A 17088-nucleotide genomic window follows, 5' to 3' on the forward strand; every position below is an offset into this window, starting at 1 on the left:
ATCATGTACAAATACTTTGATTTTTTTTTTTAAATATAATATATATATATATATATATATATATATATATATATATATATATATATATATATATATATATATATAATTGTATAGACAGTTTGAATTAATAAACATTATTATAATTGTAGACAGTTTTGAACTGGGTGTTTGAAACCAACAAAACCACAAATATATATATATATATATCTTTTGAAAGTCTCTGATTAATAAAGCAACTTTTAGTCCAGCTAGTCATCCATACTCATCCAATAGAACTATTTTTATCTCAAAGCATTAACTGTTTTTTTTTTTATGAGAGTGGAGTGAACACAGCATTGTAGTAAATTGCCATTGTTTTACAATATTCATTAGGACTGCCTATAGCAAAACAGTGATTCTCTTTTAATAACATTCCTACAAGGAAGTTCTTTTGGATGCGACACTGTTTTCAGCTCGTTGTTTTCACGTGAGCCAGAGAGGAGTTGAGGGTAGAGTGTCAAGTGCTCTAGTGTCGTGAAACTGGTCGAGCAGGTAGATACTGTATGGCACTGGCATTCATTATGAATAAAAGAAGGAGGATACGAGGGCAGTCCTAACTACGTCTTGAAAAGCAGGTCAGAAATAGAAAAGAGGGTCTCATTTTTTCTTTAGGATTGTAGAGACAGGTTAAAATCCCGCCCCCCCCCCCTAATACACAGACACTTTGGATCTAACCATAGTCCTCCTTTAATGGCAGACAATGACAAGGTATGTTTTTTTATGCATGTTTGACATGTTAAAGTTCTGTATTGTGTGGTCTATTTCAATGGTTTATATAAATGCATTTGTATGGCTTGCATGTATCGCAGGGGTCTCAAACACTCAGGAGATACTTGAGCTGGCTTTGCGTTGTTAAAACATTGAAATTGAAATTATGACATCAAAAAAGGCTAGTCAAGTAACTGAAATAATAAGACTTTTTAAAAATGCATTAATTATGCATGTTGCGTTAACTAATTTTTTTTTCGTGCATTTTCCTTCTTCATTTGTAGGACTATTTACCGATCAAGTTATTAATTAACTGCATGTATAACCTAACATACCATTTGAAATTGATAAAAAAAAATAATAAAAAAAAATAAGTGGGTATACTATATATTGATATATTATATAATAGTAACAATTTACTGTAAGGTTCTATTTGTCAACACTGGTGAACTATAATATTAGTTAACATAAAATAACAATTAACAATACTTTAAAGGCATTTATTAATCTTAGTTAATGTTCAATCCAACATTTACTAATATTTTATTAAAATCAAAAATTGTATCAGTTACTTGATGGATCTGAAATAACTTATAATTAACTAACATTAACAAAGATGAATATATGCAAATATGTGTTGCTCATTGTAAGTTGCATTAATTAATGTTAACTAATTGAACTTAATTGTAAAGAGTTACCTACTGCTCCTTACATATTACTATAAAAATGTAAAGGTAGTGCATTAAAAGACTATATTTCATTTATTATTTACTGTCTCAGCTTGCTGCTAATTGCTTTATATAAATGCTAGTCTCTCTCTCTTAGAAAAGGGTGAGAGTTTTGACAAACCAGTTCCTCCACATTGAAATGAAAACATTCTCATTCTCTGTTTCAGCTTCAGACACAACAAAGCGAGAGCTAAACCACATATCATTTGTCAAATGCAGACGCAAACCCTAAGTCTTATTGTTTGAGGGTGTTTAACCAGAAGTTGGATTATTTCAGCTATCTAAAGTAGATCACCTGCAGAGTATGAACTTGTTTTAAAGCCCACTGAATTCTAAGAATGGATTTAAAGAAATCTGGTACATTGAGGTAGTTTAATAACACTCTCATTGTCCTACATGTCAGAGAGAAACCCACTATTCATTCTGGACTGAATCTTATCCTGGGGTCAGTATTGTTTGGGTATGTTAGTATGTTAGACTATGGCTCTTTATTCTAGACATTTTATCAGTTGACGGCAGTAGGTTTATTAATAGGAGTACTCAAGAAACTTTTACTGATATATTTTCTCAAAGGATTAAAATTAGAATCGCTCACTATTAATAGTACATAATAATAGTCTCTCTAAATCTTTTTATTATGACTGATTCATATTTGACATCATCAAGTTGGCACTGCACCAAAAATGTGACTGGTCTGGTTGAATAGGCTAAAAAAAAGTATTTTTTTAAGGCAGGCAAGCAGTCATCAGAAACCAGATTCCTGCTCGAGCTTTATGCTGTATTGTGATACTTTAAGATTGGTCTCTATGGTGTATGTAAACTACATGAATTCAATATACACCAAGATACACCCACCAAGTCCTGGCAAGGTGTGAAACAGCAGTGACACAGTGAGTGTAAACAGGTTTATTAATATTATTTGGTCAAGAAGCTAGAACCACTTACTGTACACACCTACTCACTGGACAGAAGAGGGACATATTTTGAAAGTGACAGAGAAAGCAGCCATTGAAATGGCAATTTAAGTGAGATAGTCGGTGGCCTTCGAAATACATCAGTCACAAATAAACAGCTCCATACTACTGCACATAACTGAAAGCAGCTGGTTCAAATACATAGTTTCTGAAGGTGTAGACCTACTGCAAAATACAGTGTTTAAAAAGAATAGACAGTTAAGCCAGGCATAATCAAACCATGGTTTTACTACCAAAAAAAAGTGTTTGGGACTAGCATACACTGCCACAACAATATTACATAAATACTGAAGTGCTATGAAATCATTTTACTAGAGTCGTTACGCGAGAGCATCAGTTGCAAAACCCTGATTCAGAGCTCGTTCACGCGAGAGACAATTGTTACATTTTAAGAGACACACCTTTGCCTCGCAGATGCAAATATATTTTAATTAGGTTAAATATCTAGAAGTGTTCAAGATCCAGGTCCTGTGATGTTTTGCCCACATCCTCAAATTTTTGGTAAATCCATTGAAATCAACGTTAAAATCTAGAATGATTATTGAGTCCAGTTTTTGCTAATTTCATTTGTGGAAAGATTCGATTCTCAAGTTCAGCTCATTGACTTACTGATTCGCTCGCAACATTGAAAGGCTCCCTAGAGGAAATAATAGTATAATACTGGACCACTTTTATTTGCATCATTTTAAAGTCATCATCAGAAATGCTCATTTTGTGTTCCACAGAAGAAAGAAAGTTATACGAGTTTTGAATGACAACAATGGAAATTGATATATACTTTCACAGAACTATTCCTGTAAATATAAACACTTCCTGTAATGATATACACCCAGAAGAAGAGACACTGTAATCCTTTTTGCCCATTGTTGTGCTCACAAGGAAGCAATCCATTCGATCCTAGTGACCAAACTGTTTCTGTAGGTTACAGATCAGCATTGAGACATCAACACCTTGTCAAAGATAGTCTGCCAGACATTTACTTTTACTTTTTACTAGTAATTTTACTAGTGAACATTGTTTGTACATCTTTTTCAGTGCACTTTCTGTTTACATAGATCTGTTTCCGATCCATAAATCCATTTGAGCTATTTCACACAGCTATACAGTACAGTACATCAAAACTTAATGTCATGCCAACTTTGTTATTTTAAAGCATGTATTTAAAGAGATATAAAGAGATTTTTTTTTTTTTTTTTTTTTTTTAACGGTAAAACAAAAGTAGACCAGAAATAAAAGTATATTGACATATTTGTTATGACATTTGACTAGAATGTAGAATGGAAAGAATTCTGGTGTGGGAGGAAAGTCAAGGCATTTCGAATGTTTAGGACAAGGTGCACAAACAAATTCTAAGAGCATTGCGTGACATTGTTTGTGTTTTAAAATGACAATACTTTACAATGAACTTGTCAAACCACGCCAACCATAATAGAGCTAAGGGAAAAAGTTTATAATCATCTATGAAACCTTTCACTTTTTCTTTTGTAGAAGGACCCTCCTCCACCATACTACACTGTGGCAGCAGAACCACAGACACCTCCTATAACCTATGAGGAGGTAATTCTTCAGGACAAATATGGGTACACACAGAAACCTGTGCCATGCTATGTTCCAAAGGATCCAGCACCAGTACAGGTAGACGCCGTCATCATCACCACACAGCAAGTTGTTGGTATGTACTGGATCTCTTCATTCAGTTTGGTGCTACTGTTAAAAATAGCTCCTCTTTTTTATGTCGTATTTGAATTCCTCTTTTCAAATATGAAATAAACTGAAAGAAAACTTGAAAACATGTTCATGAAAGTTGTATTTTTTAAATAAATGAACAGTCCTTGACTCGACTACAATTACAGGTCTACATACTTTCACTCGTAATTGTGAGTGGTTAGTTGAGTATGAATTGCTGAAAGAATCTTGTTCCTTTAGTTCCTACAAAAAGGCAGAAGTCTTGTGGACGGAGTGCCAAGTGTTTGGGTGGATGGGTTGGTGTGCTGCTGGGATTGGCTCTCATTGCACTGGCCATCTGGCTTGGAGGTAAGGGAAGGGATGTTTACGGAATTACAGGACTCACCATCAATGCTTACTTTGTATCTAAACCCTCTGCTCTTTTTTCTGTGTACCACTCTCACTGATGGGTATAGTGCGTTATAGATCCAATTCGGATTCTGGAAATTATGAGAATGGCTGCAGGGGAGAAGATTGCAAAGAACAGGAAACTGACTGCAAAGGAAAAGACTGCGGGGGACAAGATCACCACAAGATACAAGATGAAATGAGTATACCTGACACCTGCTCCAACTCCTCCAAGCAGTGTGATGCCATCCAAAACTGCCAACAGGGTACCGATGAGACAAACTGTGGTGAGAACACTTTCTACAGCAAAGAGGCTGACAATCAGATGTAACTGAGGGGCACAACACAGAGAGATTAGTGGTTGAGTGTTTCAGATAGTGGTTTGGCTTTAAAGTGGATCTACACTCAAGGATGACGTGTGTAGATAAGGAAACTAGATTTCAAGATTAGCGAGAAACCATACTGCTCTTAGAAAGGCATTTATTGTACACAGCAAGGCCTCTATTTACTGTGTTATGACACATGTTAGTGAAAGCTGCATTGCTGGTTACACTGCAAAAATTGTGTTAGGTAATAAAACTCAGAGAACATATTGCATTAAGTTATGAATATATATTGAATTGATTAAACTAATTCGAGACTGTTGTTATTGTTAACAAATGTTTATAATAAAACAACTGCAAACTATTTCTGAAATTGAAATAAATGATGATATATGTGACACTGGACAACAAAACCTTAAGTGTCAATTTTTCGAAATTGAGATTTATACATCAACTGTATTTTTATTAAGATCGGACAATATTTGGCCGATATTTGGCCAATATTTTTTTTTTTTTTGCTATTGCTAAAAATATACCCCAGTGACTTTAGACTGGTTTTGTGGTCCTTATATAACTATAAGATGGAAAAAACTTAACTTAAAAGTCAAAATTGCCTTGGCAAATTACTGAAATAAATGACTTGAAGTACTAAGCTGAGATAAAAAGAAATGTTGACAAACATGACAAAATATAAATCAAGGAAATTAAATTTTTTTTTTTTGTTCCTCTTCAATATTCGCAGTACGATTTGGTGAAGGTGGAGTGTTGCAGGTGAGAACTGCTCAGGATGGTCGATTCCTTCCAGTGTGTTATCAGGGAATGGATCAGAGTTATGCTGACCAGATCTGTGAACAGCTGGGCTTTAGAAGGTAAATATATTTAAAATAAATCAATAAAAAATAACAACAACTAACAAGAATATTTCACCCAAAAATGGAAAATTCTGTTATTATTACATTGTTAACTTTTGTAGAATGGTCCATATGACTTATGACTTAATTTTTTTATTATTATTATTTTTATTTTGTATTCTGTTCCATATTAGAAAATAAAGGTCATACAGGTTTGGAACAATACGAGCAAAAATTATGAAATATTTATAATTTCTGGGTTAACGATCCCCTTAATGCGTTACTGGATCTGAACTCAGTGGTCGAGATATGAACAAATATGAATCTTGTCCTAGCAACTATTTTAATATAACTGATGCCTCGGGTTTCTGTGCCTTAGGTCTTATGCATCAAATCCAGTGGATAGCACGACGTCTGTAGCCCTTACTGTAGGACCGAGATCAGCCAAACTAATACAGGGTCTGGTCAATGTAAGGTAAGACTCGATTATATCAGAGCACAGAGTTTGGTTTTGTCAAGATAACAGTCCCCTCAACAGTATATAATGTATTTCGTGATTTTTCTGTGTCTCTTCAGTTTGGGCTGCCAGGATGAAAAAGCAGTCTCACTTAAATGCACAGGTAGGACTAAATCTATTTCTATTAAACCACCAGTCATATTTAATCTCAGTTTATGTTTAATAACTGTGATGCATAACTAAACCTTATCAACTATATTTGTTAATGAGACATTGTGTGGATGAGTTAATGCATGATTCTTCCCATGTTAAACTATGGAATCCTTTTCAGACTGTGGCAAGCAGCAAAGTGCCTCCAGGATCATAGGGGGCAGCACCTCTCAGAGTGGCCAGTGGCCTTGGCAGGTTAGCCTGCATTACACTGGAAGCCATGTTTGTGGTGGATCACTGGTCTCTCCAGACTTTGTTGTGTCAGCTGCCCATTGCTTCCAAGGGTTGGTATTCACTCATATGTGTGTGTCTGTGTGTTTGGGAAACTGTCAATTAGAAACAATCAAATATAATTCTCCTTTTGTGTAATATATGTGAAAAGGTATTCAAATTAAACTCATTAAAATGAACCTACACTACAAAACGTATCCAAAATCAGTTAAAACCATCAGACACTCCAAAGCTATTTCATGACGTGATTTTATGAGGTGGCTAATTTGCATTAATTTGTATGACCTCACTCCTACGATTTTGTACGTTTTCTGTTAGGGGTAGGTTTAGAGGTGGTCTTTCATATGAAATCCTACAAATTTGTTAAATACAAATGATTTTCCGCAAAAAATTTGTATGAGCCAGGGTACAAGTTTTTTAAAGTTTTTTAAATTGATCCTGAAATTAATCAGCGCTAAAATGAAGTGAACAAAGGGCCAAGTTATTACCGATGTGGCACTTCATTAAAAATAAAATTCATCAAATAAATTTTAGCGTTTGGTTCCTGCATAGACCTGTGTTTTACTTATTGCATGTGCGAATCGGTGGGCGCCGCTAAACAGGCAGTGATGTAGAAGCAGGCGCTGTTCTTCTTCTGCAGAGGTGGTGTTTAGTCACACTACTACATCATAAAGTGGCACATTCCTCAATCTGCCATTTTGGCAGATTTTGGCTTTAATATAAGCTTTTTAGACTAATTCTAAAGTTTTGATTTCTGAAATTTGCTAGCACAATGATATATACAGTACAGAACAAAAGTTTGGACACACCTTCTCATTCAAAGAGTTTTCTTTATTTTCATGACTATGAAAATTGTAGATTCACACTGAAGGCATCAAAACTATGAATTAACACATGTGGAATTATATATGGAATTATATACATGACAAAAAAGTATGAAACAACTGAAAATATGTTGAAATATATTCTAGGTTCTTCAAAGTAGCCACCTTTTGCTTTGATTACTGCTTTGCACACTCTTGGCATTCTCTTGATGAGCTTCAAGAGGTAGTCACCTGAAATGTTCTTCCAACAGTCTTGAAGGAGTTCCCAGAGAGATGCTTAGTACTTGTTGACCCTTTTGCCTTAGCTCACCCCTAAACCATCTCGATTGGGTTCAGGTCCGGTGACTGTGGAGGCCAGGTCATCTGGCGCAGCACCCCATCACTCTCCTTCTTGGTCAAATAGCCCTTGATGCCTTCAGTGTGACTCTACAATTTTCATAGTCATGAAAATAAAGAAAAGTCTTTGAATGAGAAGGTGTGTCCAAACTTTTGGTCTGCACTGTATATATATACAGTATATATATATATATATACATATATATATATATATATATATATATATATGTATATATATATATCAAAAGATAAAGGGAATTTTGATTTCTCACTTCAGGACCCCTTTAAAGGAACACTCCACTATTTTTGAAAATAGGCTCATTTTCCATCTCCCCTAGAGTTAAACATTTGAGTTTTACTTTTAGCTTAGCATAGATCATTGAATCTGATTAGGCTTCAACAACTCGCTCAAAAATTACCAAAGGGTTTAAATATTTTTCTTATATTTAAAACTCAACCTTTCTGTAGCTATATCGTGTACTAAGACTAACGGAAAATTAAAATTTGCTATTTTCTAGGATGATAGGGTTAGGTTATGATAGGGATGATAGGGCTCTCTCTCTCTCTCTCTCTCTCTCTCTCTCTCTCCATTATTACATTTATTGAAATAAACATGCTTTTTTTTTCTTGATCACAGCTCAATGAGGAATTCTGGAAATTGGCGTGTCTATGCTGGGTCTATTTCCCAGAGTGCCCTTCAGACATCCTACCTTGTGAAGAAGATCATAGTGAATGAGAACTACAACAGTAACACCAATGATTATGATGTTGCCTTGTTGAAACTCAGTAGTCCTGTTACCTTCTCCAGTGAGTTGGGTTTTCTTGATGAAATAGTTACCCCTAAAATGAAAATGCACTGCTTTTTTTCTACAGTGAAACAATTTATTGCCCATAAAGAGCCACAAATATAACATTTATGGTGTATGACTCTATACTATACAGTGTATACTCTATATTGCAAAAATTCTATAGTAATATTTCTCCCTCTCATTCCAGGCACTGTGCAGCCAGTTTGCTTTCCCACATTTGACCAAACCTTTTCTGATGGATCAGAGTGCTGGACATCTGGCTTTGGGACAACGCAAGAGGGAGCAGGTACAGACAGATAAAAGTGAGAATGAATGAAAACGGAAGAGGAGGAATAACGGGACAAAGTGTAATTTCCCTAAACAGGACATTGTTATACAGAAAGTAAACACAGAACATGTAGTTATTCACAAAAAGACAGAATAAAATAATATAATATTATGTTATATTATATTTTATATAAAAATAAAATTAAATAATGAAATAAATAAAAAATCAGAAAAATTAAGATTAAGATTAAGATTAAAATTCTGATATTTATATTCTGACAATTATTACACAAACAATATAATGTTTAGTAATAAATTTAATAACATAATAATATAATACATTATTATAGTATTGTGTTGCCTTTAAATTATGCTGAGATAATGCTTGGAATTAATCTAGATTAAAATGGCTCATTTGAATTCTGCCGAAGGCATTCAGAATATGTGTGCTACCCAAATAAAATAATGACTAAAAGTAACGTTAAGTCTTTGAGAACGGGTTCCTCAAGCCAGGTGGTGCATTAGACCAGGGGCTCATCTCCTGTTTACAAAATGCATCACAAAGTGCTTGAGAAAGCTGTAAACTAATTCCACATTGCACAAGGTGCAAACAACCTTACGCCTGTTTCACACATAATACGTCTGCAGTGCGTATGCGTTTCGTATTTTTTTACGCACCCATGTTAACGGATTCCAGTGTTCACGCGGTTGCGGTCCGTCAGTGCGTTCCAGGAGCATTGCATCTGCAGCAGTGCAGCGATCGTTTACGTACCGAGTAGTGGACTGCAAACATGTCCTGTGTGAAAGCACAATGAGTATAAGCTGCTTCTGCACCACACACATAACGCACGCGGACTGCATACGCACTGCAGACGGAGTATGTGTGAAACATGCGTGCGTCTTGTCGAGGTTTCCATTGGGAAGCTTCTTTAAAAAATTTTTTTTAAAATTCCCTGAAGCAAACCCGGCGGATTCAGCTGCATCCATGTTAGCACGTCACGTTTGATGTGATAATTTCACAGTAGGCATACACACAGGTTTAAAGACTCTTTCTCGCCCCCTACAGATTTGGCTAGGTATACATCCGCGCTAAAATATCAAGGTTAAAGTCATCATAGCTCGCCTAGTATAGACCCAGCTCCCAGCCCAACTTTGAGAATAGATTAACTGCGATATTTTTTTATGGCCCGATAAGAGTCTCCCATTAACGCAGCATGTTAACGCCGATAACGGCCCACCACATATACATATATATATATATATATATATATATATATATATATATATATATATATATATATATATATATATAATGAATACAACCTTCATGATCATCGGGAAGAAGGAGGCGGGAACCGGCGGACAATCAAATAACATTTTAATAACTCCAAAATAAACACAAAACAGCGCACCAGCCCCTCACAGACGACTGGTGCGCTCAAATAAAACCAAAAACAACTAAAAGCCCAGGCCTGGTCCTCTCTCGTCCTTCACTGTCGTCGCTCCAGTTTTATATCCTTCCATCTCCTACGTGGGACTCGAGACCGGCGGTGGGCCGCAGGTGTCCCTGATTTGCCCAATCATTGCCGGCCTCACTCCTTGTTCCCACTTCCCTCGGCCCCGCCCCACTCGCCACAATATATATATATATATTTTTTTTTAATAGGACAATTTTGACGAAAACAATAACAATCATTATTGAGAATAATGAGAATTACCAATTAATTTTAAAGTAAAGCATCTGATCACATTACGGTCATTACAAATTGGGTGTTAAATCTTAAGAAATAATGTCACAATAAAATAAATAACTTTCTACCTAACAAATTACTATATTATCTTTATTTAAAAAATGCAATTAATATAATTATATGATATATATTCTTAAAAATATTATTACAAAATTATTATTATTACAAAAACTATTGAAACCTTTTATTTTTATTTTATTTTTATTTTATTCATACTTTATAGTTTGAAAATGCAGATTTGATCTTAGGAATCTGCCCATGTTACAGCTTTCAATGTCTATTGTCTTCATTGGAGCTTTAAGCTGACCTTTGACTGTGAGTGTTTCCTTTGCTCTCACAGCCTCTGGCTCTACAAGCCTCATGGGAGTGTCAGTGAATATCATCAACACGCTTCTGTGTAACAGCAGTCAGGTGTACCGTGGGGCCATCACCAAGAATATGATATGTGCTGGTGACATGAACGGGGGCCGGGACTCCTGTCAGGTGAGTCTCCTCAGCTACTAGAGCACAAGTGACCTCAGACAAATGCATTATTCACTGGCCAGGTCTCACCCAATGCTTCTTTGTCTCATGACATTGATTTATTCTGGTTTGGGCTAATACTTTATGCTGTTGTTCACAGTGCTACAACTGTTTTTTATTCAACCAAGTATGTAGTGCATGATGAAATTTGTTTTAAGAATTACTTTGTATAAAAGTTATAATGGGTCAATGATATTACCCCCAATTTTTTTATTAATTATTCAAAATATTTTTTATTTTATTTTCTTTTTTTTGTTTTTAATGAAAGATCAAACAGATATGGATCTGGAGAAATTATGTATGAATAAATGGTCTCTGATCTCTTATCAGTTGTTCTCCAAACTCTTCAGGCATTATAAAAGAAAACTCAAAACTAACATAATACTGGAAAATATATCAACAGGAGGATCAATGTCAATAAGACTCTAATTTTGACCTTATTATGACAAGATACGTTTAGTTTTGACTGCAAAATATGCAATTGCATACAGACTTAGATTTATTTATTTTAATTCAACAAGTACCATTCAACAGCTTTTGAACAGTAAGATTTGTAAAATAAAATAAATAAAATTTAAGTCTCTTCTGCTCACCAAGCTTCAAAGTACAGCAAAAATATTGAAAAAAAAAACTATATATATATATATATATATATATATATATATATATATATATATATATATATATATATATATTACTGCTTTTACTGTATTTTGGATCAAATAAATGCAGGCTTGGTGAGCAGAAGATAATTCATAAAATAATAATAATAAAAAATTTTGACTGGTAGTGAAGACTAAAAATGAATAGTTTTCAAAGAACTACTTATTTATTTATTTTATGCTTATACTTTTATACTATTTACTGTCATCGTTATACATGCCTGTTCACAATGATCTGAAAGTCTATGTTCCATTTGCTTTCTCTCTGTCCTTGTCATTGGTCTCAGGGGGATAGTGGAGGTCCGCTGGTGTGCAAGGGTGATAATACCCGCTGGTATCTGGCTGGAATTACGAGCTGGGGAGCTGGTTGTGGAGAAAGACAAAAACCAGGAGTATATAGCAGAGTGACAAGTCTTCTGCCCTGGATCTACAGCGAGATGCAGGTGAGCTGGACATCATGAGGACACATAGTTTGTTAATTCATAATATTGTTATTTCACTATACTTATTTGAACCTGTCTATATCTTATCTTAGCAAGAGAAGCCCTGATGTCTCTTTTCTATATGATGTGTCCATTCCTGAGGACAACAGTGGATACAGCGAAAACGATGAAGGATTGAGCAATGCACTTTGACATGGGACAATGTTGCAATATATGTAGCCACAATTGGACAAAACAGACTTTATTAATCACACATTCTCAAGTAAGAAAACAATAAAACAACTCAACTATGGAAAGCAGAGCTGCAGGCATCGAGGACCCTGTGATCCCCTTCTGTTGCTTTGCTTTCCTCTTTCTTTTCTTTGCATTTTTACTGGAAGTTCAGGGCACAGCTGCTGAAACGGAGTCTTTGTTGCCTCTTTGTATCGTTATCCTTGGTACTTGGTATCCTTGCACTGATTCTACAAAATAATATAGGGAGTATTCTGAAAAGATGTATTTAATAACCAAAGGGATGTTCATTTTGTTTGAAAATCAGCGTCTATGAACTACGATAAAATGTGGTAGTATTGTTTTAGCCTATGTGAAGGGTCCGTCCTCTTCTATTTATGATTCATACTGTTTCTTTATAAATCATGCCAAAATGGATACAGTTTGAGCTTTATTCTCCTATTGCAACAGAGAACAGAGATCATTAGGGGAGAATGGGGCTAGCTATGAAAAATTCTGTATCTCATTGGGCCGTAGCCACTATGGCACATTCAGATATCCAGTGCAACACTTCATCTGAAAGAGTGAGGTAGTGTAAGATATGTAAACACTTAATATTTGACAACTATTTTACAATAAAAATGTTACACAACCAGGACTAATATCCAGTTATCCAAGCTACACTATTTTTTATTTTTATTTTTTAGAAAATTCTGCCATTTTGAATTAAAATATCTAACAAAAAAAATATTATATTAATATTTTTTTTATTATCATCATTCTGGTAGCCAAGGAATTCAGTTATGTATCTATGCAGCAACTGACTTTCAAAAATAAATCCATGTTGAGAAATAATCACTGGAGTAAAAAGTACATCAACTAGTAGTCCACCCCAAATCCTGGATATAATACTATTGCAGAATCACATCTGTCCCACTTGTTTCTCCTTGAACAACTTTAGAATAAAAAAGAGAGACTGACAAAGGTCAATATAGCCTTAATTATACTTTTGATTGTGTATTAATCCAGATTTGGGGACACATTTGAGATATTTTTAGATCTCCTCTGAATGTGAGGTCGCACCTTGGTCTTTTTCTCAGGAGAGTCATCTTGAGAAGCTGAAGAGTTCAGTAAAAGTTCCGATATGCCTTGCATTATAACTAATTTCTGTTTAAGAAAACCAAAATAATATATCATTTGTAAGAACGCCGGAAAAAAAACAGTATTGAATAATTTTTTGGAGTCACTTCGAAAGACTCCGCATAGACTTTTAGATAAGCTTTGAAGGCTTGTGTTATGTTCCCGTACATGCTTATAAAGACCAACCAACCACTACTCACGACCAACGCGCGCGGTGTCCCTCATTGCGCGCGTGGTGGGGCGGGAACCGAGAGAGCGGGAGAGAAGAGACGAGGGACAAACCAACAGTCAATATATTTATATCAGAAAACAGGAGGTGAACCTTGTTGACTGCTATACAACATCGAACGCTCGTTTAAGTGGATTTTTAACCATTCATAACTTTTCTCAAAACGCAAAAAATCCACTTAACAGACAACGACCTGAGGACCCTACAGTCGTGCGGATCGTGAAGCATCATTTGACCCACTGTTGCCCATCCACTTACAAAAACCCTTAAGGAGATGAGACGAGGTAGGATATGGAGTCACTTATCCAGTTAGGGCGTGTGCTGTTGTTTCTTTAGTCTTAGAGATGTTGCGTGATGTTTCCTCATTATAAAGAAGGAATTTTGGAATGATCTGCGTCAAGCCTTGCCTTTGCTCCAATGACATCATCAGTCTAAGTAATGTAAACATTAATAAACGGACAGTGTCGATTTTATTTTGAGATGCATAATGTAGTTCACACATAGCATAAGTGAATTTGAGTTTGTTGGAACAAATGTGTGAATATAAAATGCTGTAGAATGACAATGTTATTGTTGCGCGAGGGTGTGTCCGAGTTGCTTTATGCGTTATTATAAATAACATAACTGTGCATTATTTGTGTTATGTTTTGGCATATTATTATTGGAGTGATTTATTTGTGTTATAATAATGAAAATGTCTGAAATTCTTCGTCTAGAATGAATGGTGATGGCGCGCGAGCGGATATTTGAATTACTGAGGGGGGAAATGTATCATTGCGTGAAAAAGAAAGACGAAGAAAAACAATGAGCTTTTAGTATGTGTGCTGAAGAAAATCCACAGGTTGGGAGGGGTCCGGTGATGAGCACGACTGAGCTCCGTGCACAACAGGTAGCGCGTTATCTTCGGTTTCTGATCGATTCGTTAACGGAGGGCGCAGAGTTAAAGCGCTCATCACGCGGCGCGCTCCGAAATATCATGTTCGGTTTTGTAAGTGAAACAAGTGGGAAAATGTACACCAACAGACCCCTTCAGGGTGACACAAGACAAGGTGACCATATCGTTTGGGGAAATTATTATCTAATTGTACTCGTCCCTTACAATTTATACATTTATTAATTACATATCCCGCGTTTATATGAATTTTATGACGTGCTGTTAATGCCATCGCGTTTCCAAATAATGTCTGATTTTCCAGAATGTCTAGACAAGGAATTGTCCTGCCCTTTATCAAACAATGATAGCCATCATTTTCAGTTTCCAGGTTGCCATCGCTATATCTTTCAAAACTAATCATAATCGGAATCACCTGACGGATACAGCTGCCATAGCAATATTTCTGCACCCTCGTCTGGCAACGCTCCAATGAAAGCTTTGTTGTCATGGATACAATTTACCCTCGTTGCGTTGTGATGAAAGTCTGAAGGGTCTCACCTTAAATATTCAAAGACAATGAAATGTTATTCATTAAACTGAAATCCTGGATCTGTCACAATGTTCTGAACATAAATATATTGTTCTGCTGAAATATGGTAAGGATTTATTATGGGTGACACTGCATTTGACAGCTGGTGTATTATCAGAAATAATATGAGCCAAAAGGAATTTCTTGCCAAAAAGAAAAGAAAGAGTATACAGTGCGTCATTATTGTTTTGCAGACTATTGTATACTAGCATTTTCTGTCACCAACACCCCCGCAGACATTTCAGCAGTTTACTTATATTGTATCACATTATTTCCAAATGAAAGAGATGCTATTTAGTTGATCACAAATACTTTAGATATAATTTTGCACATAAAAACAGAGGGAGGGAAGGGAAACAGGCACACCATTCTAAACTCATGGCAAATACTCAAGTGTGTGCTGGATGTGAAATTATGATAGATACCATCTACATAATAATAATAATAATAATAATAATAATAATAATAATAATTATTATTATTATTATTATTCTATATGTGCATTATGGTGTTTTAATATTCTTTTTTTTTTCGCCATTTTTAGGTCATTTTTATAGTTAATTTTAATTTGCTTTACTTTTTTATGTTTCTTCATGAAGTTTGACGTGCTGATTACTTTTTGTGTATCATTAAAAGTGCTCATTAAAACTAAAACAAATAATCTTTTATTACTTATGCATAACAGTTACATGGTACGTGCATAATACTGAGCTAACAACAACAGTTTAACATAAACAGTTATCAAATATGAGTTATCCAAAACTTCAGAAGTACACATAGGGTGATTTTTGTCTTTTATGACTAGTTCCAGAATGTTCTTGAATGAAAGCAAAATGTTACATACACTTGTTCCCATCCTTTAAGTTTCTTGAAAAAAAAAAAAAAAACGTAAAAAAAGTACAATAATAATTTACACCACAGCATTACCCCCCCCCCCCCCCCAAAAAAAGGGCAAGTTACAAATTATATAAATATATTTTTTGCTACATTGTGCTATTTTACCATTCTGTTGTTGTGTTATGTGGACTCTGTTTTCAGGTGGTCATCTTCAGTACCCATTTGCACTATGATACTGTAGCATTTTTAGTTGTTTAATGACCAATTTATGCAGAAATCCAGGTAAATCCAGGTGTTCACATACATATATTGATCTCACCTGCAGAAATATTGATCTCACCTGCATAAATTTTCCAACACATTCTGCCTAAAATAGAGATGGCAACTGGCATGAGAAGTCTCCCCCCAGCTGGTGTTTTAAGTGGGCCTAAATAGCATAAAAAAGAGAGCTAATTAGATGGGGAGAGAAACTGTTCCATTTCTGGCAAAATGAATGCGTGTAAACACTTGCAGTCCTCTTACACCTAGTCATGAGAGCTCTCAGCCGGTGCCAGGCTCTGTTGATGATATTATTTGCTCTCATTCATAGGGTGAGTCATATTAATGAGGTTAGATTCTCTCAGCTTCTGACATATAGTCTAGTAACTACTGATTACAAGATCAAACTGTATTTGATGACGAAACCAGTCCGACAAAAATAGCACAACAACATATGCACTTCGTTTGTGACTGGTTGTCATCTTACATAAGATGCTCTTCTGTTCACAATGTGGTGCTCTTGGTGGGACACTCAAAAACAGTGTGAAGAGTCCAAGCACCTAAAACTAAAACTCAAAACTATAAATAAAAAATAAATAAAAAAAGACATGTACATAATCTAGGCCGACTCTACCAATCCTTTTTTGTGCTTGTGCAGGCAGTGGTTTGTTTGTATTTGCGACATATGACAGTCATTGGGAGTGAATTATGTTTTGTCTCGTTCGCAAGCTATCCAGGTATAG

The 17088-nt window shown here is 35.3% G+C and overlaps 1 protein-coding gene across 1 annotated transcript; it reads left to right on the forward strand.

Annotated features, from left to right (window-relative positions):
* The first annotated feature begins 610 nt into the window (after nucleotides 1–610).
* tmprss13a (transmembrane serine protease 13a) lies at nucleotides 611–12856 on the forward strand. Its single transcript, XM_059515170.1, has 13 exons — nucleotides 611–747; nucleotides 3938–4121; nucleotides 4376–4483; nucleotides 4591–4809; nucleotides 5588–5714; nucleotides 6076–6171; nucleotides 6273–6316; nucleotides 6485–6647; nucleotides 8392–8561; nucleotides 8751–8849; nucleotides 10922–11064; nucleotides 12053–12208; nucleotides 12301–12856. The coding sequence occupies exons 1-13, from the start codon at nucleotides 730–732 to the stop codon at nucleotides 12313–12315; spliced, it is 1542 nt and encodes a 513-aa protein (XP_059371153.1). The 5' UTR covers nucleotides 611–729; the 3' UTR covers nucleotides 12316–12856.
* Nucleotides 12857–17088: the final 4232 nt, after the last annotated feature.

The sequence above is a fragment of the Carassius carassius genome, chromosome 28, assembly GCF_963082965.1.
Source record: "Carassius carassius chromosome 28, fCarCar2.1, whole genome shotgun sequence".
Lineage (NCBI taxonomy): Eukaryota > Metazoa > Chordata > Actinopteri > Cypriniformes > Cyprinidae > Carassius > Carassius carassius.

What these genes read in the sequence shown, in the direction of transcription:
- tmprss13a (XM_059515170.1), top strand. An exon ending in ACTGGCCATCTGGCTTGGAG is followed by an intron (nt 4,484 to 4,590) that starts GTAAGGGAAGGG and finishes TGATGGGTATAG; the next exon opens with TGCGTTATAGATCCAATTCG. An exon ending in AGTCTCACTTAAATGCACAG is followed by an intron (nt 6,317 to 6,484) that starts GTAGGACTAAAT and finishes AATCCTTTTCAG; the next exon opens with ACTGTGGCAAGCAGCAAAGT.